We start from the raw sequence: 12,284 nt of genomic DNA, 5'->3' as shown, positions 1-12,284 counted from the left end.
TCAATGCAAAAGACCAATAAAAAAACTAATTATTTAGCTTTCTTGTTTATATATGTGTATATATATATATATATATATATATATATATATATATATATATATATATATATACGTATATATGTATATATGTGTTAGCCCAGAATTGTTATTATGAATACTTAAATTCTAGTAAAGGATTTTTCATTCTGTATCGATGAATAGTTGAATAAAAATAATATTTATCGATAAAACAGATCTAATCAGCATCCTCTTAAGGGAATCCTAAAAGCCGTCTTATTTTATCGATAAAAAATAATTAATTTTTTTTTTTGTTCTTAACATAAAATCAGTAGGTTTGCGCTTTGTTTCTATATGCATTTTAATCGTGGAAAAGCATTTATTATTCTATTCAATGAATAAAAAAAAAATGTGCACAAAAATGGTATTTTATTGATAAAAGGGGATGGCGTTTAGGATCATTTTAAACGTTAAAATGACGTATATTTGTTATTTGGGCAATTTCTATATGTGTGTAAAAATATTTCCTACAAATTTTATCTTCGGCTAGGTCCTGAAATGCAAATCTTTCAAGGAGATTTCAAGGAGATGAAAAAGCAGAATCGACGCATTTAAAAAAAGGTCACATATGATTTATTTGCAACTGATTTATTCGCAACAGATACTCTCACGATCACATTGTTATGTGTATGTATTATGCAGTATTATTTTACTATTATATATACCTATGCATTACACTTTCTTCATTACACATGCGCAATATCTTTTTACGAGAGAGTGTTATTAATAATTAATGAGAACGTTTGCGAGAGCGGCAAACGCGTAACGTGGACATGCACGAACTGAACGGATCGATGTTGGATTAATCCCCGGTAGCAAACGTACATCATTTTGACGTTGAATGACATTATAGATGTCAATTTGCTGCTTGAGATGGAACGAAAGTTTGTTCGCGCGATTTATAGGCTGGCCAGGATGAGATCTTTAAATGATGCGTTATTAAAAAAATGTATCGAGAGGAAAGAGAGAGAGAAAGGAAGGAAAAATGAATAGAAAACAGAAAGAAAGAGAGAGAGAGAAATGCGTGCTGATGAGAATTTAACGATTCTCTACCACGTCGAGATTCGTGTAAAGAATAACGTTTGCTAAACTTGCAATAAAGCAGCCGAATTTATATGAAATGTGTTATATACACGGTTATGGTTATTATGTGAGCCTAAAATTTGATCGAAAACGACTGCCTCGGTTCTGCAGTTCTTTCGATTTTAAAAGTATCAAATATCCCATTGAATATAATGCAACATACACCATTTGCAGTTTTTCGCTAGTTTAATCTAATTTATAGTAATGAAAATCAATTTTGATTTATTAATCGTAAATAAACGGTGATGTCGCGAACCGATCTCGATGTTCTTGTTTCCTTACAATTTATAGAACAATCGCCTGCATTATTTACATACAACACACATACAACACACACACGGTCTCTCTCTCTCTCTCTCTTTCTCTCTCTCTCTCTTTTTTACACACAACGCAACTTAATTTAATTTAATTTAATTTTTAAATCACCTCTAAACTTACAAATTTAATCATTAAAAACTCTTAGCCAAATAAAAAATCTTCTACCGCTATATGTTTAGGCATATAAGAAAAAGAAATATCTTATCTAAAAATCGAAATCGTTATAAATATAAAAGCGACGTCTTCGTTATTTCGTATTTGCTTTTTCGGATGTTTAATCTTCATTAATCGCCAATGTTATTTCTTTTATTTCAGAAACCTCTCTTGGACACCCGATTATTGTTTTTTTTAATAATTAATATTGATAATTGCTATTCAATATTGGTTGTAAGTACATACAAATTGCAAATACCCAATTAAACAAAATCGATTGTTCTTCAATCAAGCATACAAACATTTCGATAAATGATATACTTATATGATACACAGGCGCATTGCGTCGATATTTAGGTTCTTATAATTTAATGAAAGCAAAATAATATTATAATTACTGAAACCGACTAACTTAGCAAAACTAATGCAATTGTGCACAATCACATTTTCTTTGAAAAAGTATTTCGTAGAACAAACTATATATCCTACATCTCGTTGAAGTATCTTTTAAATATAAAGACAAGAAATTAAAGTTAACCGATTGCTTTTTAAAGCACTACCACTTTTTAATCTTATATTTCACAGTGGTGCAAAAAAGTTACATCAAAGTTGCACATAGATAGAGCTTGAAGGAGATTCTCAGAGAGAACATGATATATGATATGAATCGAATGATAGTCTGTTGATGTTAAATGTTTTTCGCGCCATTTCTCGAGCTGCAAGTCGAATATAAATTAAAATCACGATATCGCACGCACGAAAAACACATCTCTCTCTATATATATATAAATATTTATAACAACAGATTCCTTTCCTTTCAGAATGATGAGTATCCTTTTGAAGAATTTTGTCAATCTGCACATGTGATTAGCTTAACCTTAGCTGTTTTATCGCTATTTGAAAATATGATAGAGTCGCATATATATATATATATATATATACAATCTGCTTTTCTTCTTTTTCCTCTGTTTCCGGTTTTATATGGATAAAAATCGCTATGTGTTTTCAATATCGCAATAAATTATTAGTCACTTATTTTTAACAGACACGTCGTTGATACTGTAAATATATATTAAAATAAAAGAAAGAAAACTTACTCTCTCAACACACTCTGAGAAAGTTTAAACAAAAACTATCAAAGTAATGTGACATTTGAGCGCCTCGTGTGTCTGGAGTTTCATTGCATCGAGTTTTTTTTTGCCTCTATCAAATTTACATAGAAGTTTGGTCTAGTAGGAACCTAAGTAGCTAAACTAACATGGAAATTACATACGAAGATCGAAAATTTGAATTTTAATAATTTTTCATCATCGTGGTGGCAGTAAAAACGTATTACTTTATATTGTCATCGTATCTTTCTTCTCTTCACGACGGTGGTTTATTATTATTTCGATGTAGAAGACTGTTTTTCTTTTCCTCCGTATGTAATTTCAAGCGACAAATCATGAAATAGTGAAGGGAGAAATGATGTTCCTGCGAGAAAGGAAGGAAACTTTATATCCATCCGTCCTCGGTATATTAAAAATCGTGCGAATTGAAGACGAAAGAGTAAATATATCAGCTACTACTTTGTGATATATTCGCTAAAAGCGAATACGTCATTCTCTCGAGAGCTCCTCTCGAGAGAGATAACTTAATCTTCTATCGAACAATTTATCTTACGTATCAGCATATTTTTTTACAAATTGCTTGCAAACTGGACACGCGTCCCGAATTTGCACCAATTTGAAATCGTCGTCACGAACAAACGATGATTGTCGCTCTTCGAAGATGGAGGGGTTGCAGTTTTTTTTGCGTTCCTTTTCATAAAAAGAAAGGATAGGACTATCATTTATATATACCCTGTATCCCTCTTGACGAAGAACGGATCGTCACCGCTTGATACCGCGAAGAATTATTTAATTTAATTAAGTAGAAGTGAGAACATGAAGCTAACAATCACAGCTATTGTACTGTATTACTGAGTGTTTACGCGTATTTTTTTTTCACGAGAAACGATAATAGCTAACGATACGTTTAACGATACAAAATAATACAACTAAAGGAGCTTTTTACGAGCGATCCTCCGCAAGTGGACTCTTCATATAAAAGCGGTGAGTATACACTCGTGTGGACACCGGTCAAACGATAGAAAAAAAGATGATATATATGTATATACATATACGTATATGTGTACAATTTAAAATTTGTCCTACGTGGAGTTGTGCTCCGATCCGGGCACATCTTGCTTAAAAACTAACGTTTTCCTTCTTACAAAGTAAATTGGGAACAATAGCCTTTGTTTATTTCAATAGAAACATTGGCTTACGTTTACGTATCTCTCAAATCGTTTCTTGATACTTGCTAAGAGACTGCAAAAGTGAAGAGTAACGAGAGAAGAAGGAGAAGAAATGTGAAAAAGTGAAGTGTTATATCTGAAAATATATATGAAAAGGTGTGAAAGGACAATTCTCTCGCGACGAAACCTACCAAGACATTGTTGAAAGAATCGTTGGAGCATGTGTACAATGTCGAGTAGCGCGATCTTTTTGTATAAATATACCCTAACATATTATAGGTACAGTTGCGAAATTGCACAACACAGTCGCGAGACATCATTTTCGTCTTACAAAACTTTAGCCCCACTTTAGGACCTGTGAGATATATTCGATATTGCACGTTTCGTACAATGATGTGTGTGTGTGTGTATGTGTGATTTTTATATATAATTTTACACACACACACGTTCCATATATGTATTAATTACCTAATGCGATTATCATGTATTTATAATACATAAATCGCACATATACTCTCTCCTATATCGTTTTGTAAAACTTACGATTACGTTTTTTTCTTGTTTCGTATAATGCAAAGGTAATTATCGAAGTGCGATAAGGGAAAGCTGAACGTTGCTCGAGAGACTCGCTTTCGTCTTCTCGCATCGTACATCTAATGTTGAAGTCAAACAATCTCTTTTCTCTTTCTCTCTCTCTCTCTCTCATTCTATTGGTCAGCCTATCAAATTATTGAAAAAGTAATCGTCGACCGCATTCACATACTTTTGTTTTCTCATTTATGGAAAAAGAAAAGAGTCAAAGAATACAAATATCGTTACGCTTCACAGCTAACCACAGCATTCGGCATATATGTTTCACTCGTTTAAAAATTACTTATATCACAATAAAAAACGCCGGCGCATCCTTCCATCTCTCTTTACGTGTTTATCCAACTTGCACATACCTCATTCAATCGAGGATCATCATCGCCCTAATGTTCATCGATATCAAGGATGCGTCTAGAGGCTCTGGCAGGTTTTAGCCTAGAGGTTTTCCGGATGGTTGCGGAGACGTAAGTTCGGGATTTGCGTTCCGGGTAACTGGGTCTCGTGACAAAACGTGACCTGTCGACGCAAATCCTCGATCACAGCGCTTGTACTAGGCAAGAATCCGAGGATTCTCGACATTTAGATTTCTGAATTTATGGTAGAGTTACGGTAGTTGACTTTGCGACATTCCCGCACCCGTTTCGTCCGTCAATGCGCGTACATCTCGCGGTTTAGCGCGCACTCTGTAAAATTTCGTGCCACGTGGGACGTGATACCGATTTTCATGCTGAAAAATAAAGCAACAAAATGTTTTATTTCGCTCATCATGACAATTATACTATGTTCCGTCTTATAATATGCAGCTTTGACCAAAAGTATTAGATACCTTTATTTTATGAGATATTTTTTGAATATTTATTGGAGATGATTCTATTGTTAATTTTTATTATATTGAAATGTTTAAAGAGTATTTTTAACAATAGATATCCCAGTTAACTGATTTACTTTAATTGCTATAGTCACATTTTTGGAGGGATAATGCTAGTCTGCTGTCATCTGTCGCTATTATCGCAAATATATTAGTGCGCATTTTTAGAAAGAAATTTTAAAGAAACAATGAAAAATGTAACACCAGAACAATGTCGTCAATTAAGTAGACACTATGCCCAAAAGAATTGCTGTTATAATTAAAGTAAAAGGAGAAGCCACTAATATTGAAAAAACAATAAAAAAACATTTTCCTTTATAAATTCTATGATTTCATTTCTTTTTTACACGGAAACATTATAAGACAATAGAATTAATATAGGGTGCCTAATACTTTTGGCCAAGGTTGTACAGGATAGACAAAAAAATCCTAGTAAACCTGTTTTTATATTTTGCCAAACAATTTTGCACATGAAAAATGTAATAATAATACTCATATGACATATAGAAACATCTGGCGAAGGTACTACAAGATGTAGTGCGTAATTATTTTGTGCAAAAACAAAGTCATTTTTAAAAACTATTTTTGAAAAATTTCTTTTTGATTCGAGCCTTTTCAGTATAAAGGAAACACTTGTAGCTTTAGAGTGCAGCCACTGGGAAAATCGTGAAGAACATCATGTAAGAGTTTTGGCCCGTTTTGGTGAGGCTCCAAGCAGGAGCAACTTATTAAAGCGGAAGAAAAAAGCTTTCAGTACAGGATGTGTGCAAAATGTGAAAAATCCTCCACTCGGTGAGAAACTTGTGCTGCCATCGCTGAGTTATAGTGGCTTGTCACATTTTTCATGTACAGAATTGTTTGGTAAGGTATAAAAAAAAGAGTATACTGGGAATTTTCATCCATTCTGTAGTTGAAAATTTGTCATTAATTAATCAATAGCAGTCCTACCTTTCTCGCGTGACAATACTCCTTATCGATCACTTCAGCGAGAACGCATTTCCGAGAACCGCTCGAGTTTATCCCTATGTCCAGTGCGTCAACGTAGTCCGAATGTAGAAAATAAAGGGTCGTAGATTCCTGATACACCGCATAGTTGCGGTGTGTGTTGTCCCAGACTATCAATATCATGTCACCTGGATTGCAACTGGTGACGGTGATGATTCCCTGTTGCACCATCTTGGCCACTTTGTCCGCGACCTTCTTAGGTATATACGAGGGAAGGGGATGGAAGCATATGGATTTGGAAGATGATCGTCGACTCGGCTCCGGACTGGTGGCCGCATCTCGACTCGAACTAGAATCTGACACTACCGCGACCGACGCAATCATATCCCTATCGCGAGTCTCGGAGGGTAACAACGATGAGTCGATACCAAGTTCCCGCTTGGTTCGTTCCTTCAGTAATTCGATTTCCAAACAGATCTTATCCGTCATTAATGCCTCTACCTTTGCTTCAGCCGCCATTTTGCTCGCACGTATTGAATTCAACTCGCAAGACAGCCTCTTGTTGTCATTTTCTAAAATTTCAAGTCGTCTCGATAGCCGAGCCAGATCGTCATCATCAGTCTCCAGTCGCACTTTCTTTGATTCCGAGACCTCAACTTCGTATTTTTCGGATTCCGGATCTTTGAAAGCTTCTTCCAGATCGACTTGACTGCCATCCAATCGATCATAGGTTAAATCCTTGCATATTTCAGATTCTAGAGAGTATAGATTATCTTTGTTTTGTTCCAGAATCGTTCGCATCTTTTCTGCAGCCTCTTTGCTCTCTAGCCACGTTTTGTCTGCTTCAAGATTTTTCACCTATGTTTTAGTAGAGGAGAGAAAGAAAAATATTAATATATAAAATAATCTAAAAGTATGTAAAATGATTTAAAGTGTTGAAAAATTTTAATACACTTATGGAAATAAACAAACACGCAAGAAAGATCCGTAAATTAATTTTATCGATATTCTTAGCTGAAAATGCCAAACACTATCAAAATGTTTGGTATTGTTCTATCACAGATTTGCGAATCTGTTGTGTATATATTAATGATTACATTTTTTTTCACATTTTTTCGTGAATAATAATAATAATATATGTTATATATATATATATATAATTTCTTATATTTTTCAACACCTTTTTTAAATTACACTTTGCGTATATTACGTGATACGATACCTTCTCCTTCATAGTTTGTCGCGTTTCCGACTTCAATCCAAATTCTCCATTTAATCGATCTATCGTAGCCTTGTAACTGTTGCTCTCTTTGATCAACATAGCTGTTCTTAATTTGTGTATCTCAATCTCCCTGTTTTTCTCTTCAACTACTTTCTTTGCTAATTTCAATTCGTTATCTAATTTTATCATACAATCAGCTCTCTCCTTTTCTATAGCAGTACGAACTGCCATGGCGTTTTCCACTTTCATATTTTCCCTCGTTTGCTCTAAAATCGCTTCGTGATTAGCCAGCTCGATAACATCTGTCCGCTGAAAAAATAAAAAAAATCTTTTACATCTTTCTTCATCTTTCAATAACAACAGCACACGCGCACAAACTAATAAATTGATTACCTCAATCCTCTCTAGACTGGAATCGCTGGGACTTCTTTCCATGGTAGAGGCGGCCATTAGTTTGAAGCGGCTTCGAATCGTTTCCAGCTCCGTCTTATATTCTATTTGGAACTTATCAGTTACCTCTTTCACCATTCTTTCCTGATCATTGCGAGCAGCGATCAGGTTCTCTTCCAATTCGTGAATCCGCTTCTGACATTGCGTCAAAGAATTCGTCAGAGACGTGATCTCGAGAAATCTCTCATCGTTCGTCTTCTTCACAGCCTCTTCTTTCTCTAGGCGCGCTTGTTCTAATATTCTCGAATAGTCCTCGAGCTGCTGGTGCAGACGGGTCTGCAGATCCCCCCTCTCAATCTGCTCGTCCTCCAGCTTTTGACGCATCGTAGCCATCAGTCGCTCGTGCTCCGTCAATTCCGTCTCCTTTTCCAGGAGATTATCCTTCAGCGTGCAAATTTCTTCCTTGTGACTCTGTATCAGCTTCTTGACGTCCGTGATCTCGAACTCGTGCTCGAGCGTTAACTCCTGCTCGCGCTCTTGAAGACGTCGATCACACTCGCGGGAATACAAGGACAACGCCACTCGTACGCGCTCCGTCATCTCAGCGATACCGTTCTTATCCTTTTTGGATTGATCACGCAGAATCGTCAGTTCGTTCCGTACGGAACTCAATTCCTCGCATACGACTACCTTCATAGTCTTTAGAATGGATTGCAATCTTTCCACTTCCTCGCGTGTGTTACCGAGATTTTCCTGAAATGTCAATATCAGAGACGTTCCAATAAGCACATCCAAGATCACGTTTTAATAGAATAAATTATTCGCGACTCTGCATGTATATGTCCACACGTATAACGCATATACAAACACCCTAATAGTACAACGTATGCGAAAGACATTCAGAGGATATCCAGAGAACATTCGAACATTCTCAGGATATTCTCTGACCATCTTCAGGATGTGTGCTGTTAGGGACACAGTCGAGAAAAATTCATTCGAAAGAAGAACAATTCATCTTTTTCAGTAATTTTGAACCACTGGATTTGTATATAATATGCAAAATTGAAATCATTTTAATTGAAAACGAATGTCTTTATGAAAGCGATTGTGTAGATGAATTTAATGGAATTCTGAAGGAATCACGTGTGGATCGAGGAATCAGGAAACGAGTGCGACGCCAGCTATCCTGTAAAAAATCAAGACGCACGCGCATATGTATACAAATACATATGTATATACATATATATATGTACACATACATATACACATATACACTGTTGGCGCACACGTATCTAATATTTGATGCCATTATATTTAGGCAAGCGATACAAAGAAATTAGTTAGAAGCGCTAATAAAATTTAATTCGATTAGTTTGAGCAATTCCAGAACACAAAAAATAACATCCACGTTTCACGAATCAAATTACATATAGTCAGTTTTTTAAATAGCTCACTAACAAATGTAAAGGTAACTATTACACTGTTCAACAAAAAAAAAACCGGCACGAAACTAGTCGTTTCTTAGTTTTTTAGACGCTGAACACGAATCTGTTTTCAAAATTGCTCCATCACGTCACAGTTTTAAGAGACATGCAATTAAAAGAGGCTATTTTCATGAACTTTACTATATTATAGCTACAAATATGCGATGTACTAAAGAAGTTTTCTTGCCACCAAAATAAAGTAATTGTTTTTGGACTTTTAACCCTCAATAAAAATTTTCGGTGTCGATTAAATTCATAAGATATCCATAGTTGAATATGGGGTATTGCAGAGATTAGCTGTGACTTAGGTTGACGAGTTACAGTTTTATATTATATTTATTTATTCTTAAAGGTCTTTTAGATCACTGAATATGAAATCAATATCAAAATTGTCAAACTGGTACTCAATATAAAGAATGCAGAAATTTAAAAAAAAATTTTTTTTTATAAATCCGCCATATTGACTTCACATTTTGACAATTTTAACATTGGATTCGTATTCAGTGACCTAAAAGACCTTTAAGAATAAATAAACATAATTTAAAACTGTTTGTAGCTCGTCAACTTAAGTAAGTCACTTTATTTAATTAGCTAACTTCTGCAATACCCCATATTCAACTATGGATATAAGGTATTGCAGAACCATAACCGACATTGAAAATTCCTATTGAGGGTTGAAAGTCCTAACAATATACCTTATTTCGGTAGCAAGAAAACTTCTTTAGCACTTTGTAGCTAAAATATGACGAAGTTCGTAAAACTAGTCCTTTTTTGTAACTTTAATTGCATGTCTCTTGAAATTGTGACGTGATGGAGCAATTTTGAAGACAGATTTGTGTTCACCGTCCAAAAAACTATAAGAAACGACTAGTGTCGTTCTGGTATTCGACAAAAAAGTCATTTTTGTTGATCAGTGTTATAATAATATTTAAAAAATAAAAGAGAATATCAACTACGAGACCACACATCTATGTATAAATCTATTTACATTTATGTACATCTATATAAACGTAACACTACAAAATTTCCGATATTCTTGCAGAATACAGGAAGGAAATATAGAAACAGAGATAGAGGGTGAAAAAAGAGAAAAATAAACAAATTGAATATTTTAGAGGTATGGTAGGTAATGATAAAGGACGAAGACAAGTACTTCATGGAACGTTTTACGGCTACGAGAGTTGTCTGTTAGCGAGCTGTAAGTCGTCCAGTACCTGAAGGAGGGACACAATAGCCTGATGCTGGCCGTCGATGACAGGATGTTCACTGAGACTGCTCGGTAGAGACTCGTCCATGTAAAACTCGGTACCCATAAAATCGGTAGCGCCTACGCCGACAGAGGGACTGCTACCACCGCTACCGGACAACGGATGATGATAATGATGCTGCTGGTCGTCGCACATGACGGAGGACCGTGGTAAGGAAGGGGGATTTGGACTCAGGGAATGCTGTTCCTCGAGCGGCAGAGTGTCGCGATAGTTTGATAGGCCACTCGCGTTGTTACGGAGCAGACAAACGGAGGATGAATCGGCGGCGCCGTTTTCCGCGCACTCAGTCAGCGGACTCAGCTGCGCCGGACGCTCGCTCGTGGCGGACAGGCTGGGAAATTGGAAAGAGCCGGGTTCGCTTGACGTGGACGAACGCGTCGTTAAATCCGCGACTTTCGAATTTAACGGGGAGACGTTAGTCGAGGTCGACGAAGCGGGGGACACGCTTCGTGAGGCACCAACCTCCAATTGCTTCTGCCGCTTCTGTTTCGCTCCGTCGAACCCGCCGGGCTTGCTCGCGTCAGCACCGGCCTGACTGATCTTTTCAAATTCCTCCGTATCTGTTTCGGATTCAAAATCACCCCTGAAAATCAACGTGGCGTAATCATGACGTTCGCTATTCATACATCATCTATATATGTAAATATGTATTTCGTCTGTAAAAGTGACTATATTATCAAAAATTCACCTGTCGGACAATATCGGCGCTCTAGCGCGCTCTTGTTCCTTTGTTGAAATATCAATGCTCACTGATGTAGCGTCTTTCTTGATGTCATCAGTGCTGCCTTCAGTGAAGCTCTTGGATAGAAAGAATTGTGTAATGTTGTTTAAATCTGGCGTAGAGATGGTAAGCGCCAAATCAGGAAGCTGCGATCTCAATGACTCCATGTCGTCCGCGGTTAGCTGAGAAAGCATAAAGAAAAACTAAGCTATACGAATGTACATATTTCAGTAATGATTACACTGTTCAATAAAAAAAAACTGGTTTTCAAATTGCTCCATCCTGTTACAATTTTGAGAAATTTTTAATTAAAGTTGCAAAAAGGGTTTTTTCATGAACTTTGTCATATTATAACTACATTATATCACGTGATGGAGAAGTTTTATTGCAATCAAAATAAAGTATATAAGAGAAAATATTTCTAATGACGTCAAAATAAAATATGTTGTTAGGACTTTTAACTCTCGAAAGGAATTTTTGATGTCGGTTATAGTTAGTAATAGTCGGTTATAGTTATAAGTTAGCTGTAACTTTACAATTAGATCATTGACGATTTACTAAATAGCTTTTAAGGATTTTTTTAGGTCATTGGATACGAATTCAATGTCAAAATTGTCAAATTCAAAATGGTACTCAATATGGGGGATGTCAAAAAGTTTTTTTTATATAAATTCACCATATTGAGTTCATCATTTTAAATTTGACAATTTTGACACTGGATTCGTATTCAGTGGCCTAAAAGACCTTTAGGATTAAATAAATACAATTGAAATTGATTTAGTAAATCGTCAATGATCTAAGTCACAGCTAACTTCCGCAATACATCCCATTTAACCATGGATATCTTATTGATTATAACCAACATCAAAAATTCCTTTTGAGGGTTAAAAATCCTAACAATATACTCTA

The 12,284-nt window shown here is 35.6% G+C and overlaps 1 protein-coding gene across 2 annotated transcripts in view; it reads right to left on the bottom strand.

The window, feature by feature from the left end:
* Positions 1-607: 607 nt before the first annotated feature.
* Positions 608-12,284, bottom strand: part of Atg17 (autophagy-related 17) — a 36,867-nt gene continuing 25,190 nt past the window's right edge. The window contains exons 5-10 of one of the 2 annotated variants that reach the window (XM_029304449.2): positions 11,343-11,557; positions 10,601-11,237; positions 7,906-8,655; positions 7,513-7,821; positions 6,294-7,148; positions 608-5,204 (exon numbers count right to left, since the gene is read on the bottom strand). In XM_029304449.2, coding sequence (XP_029160282.1) covers positions 5,082-5,204; positions 6,294-7,148; positions 7,513-7,821; positions 7,906-8,655; positions 10,601-11,237; positions 11,343-11,557 — 2,889 coding nt within the window. In that variant the 3' untranslated portion in view covers positions 608-5,081. The remainder of the gene's footprint in view (positions 5,205-6,293; positions 7,149-7,512; positions 7,822-7,905; positions 8,656-10,600; positions 11,238-11,342; positions 11,558-12,284) is intronic. The other variant, XM_029304450.2, reaches the window with a different exon arrangement.

The sequence above is a fragment of the Nylanderia fulva genome, unplaced genomic scaffold, assembly GCF_048542155.1.
Source record: "Nylanderia fulva isolate GAGA-0341 unplaced genomic scaffold, ASM4854215v1 Scaffold106, whole genome shotgun sequence".
Lineage (NCBI taxonomy): Eukaryota > Metazoa > Arthropoda > Insecta > Hymenoptera > Formicidae > Nylanderia > Nylanderia fulva.
This window is presented reverse-complemented; position numbering and strand designations above follow the sequence as displayed.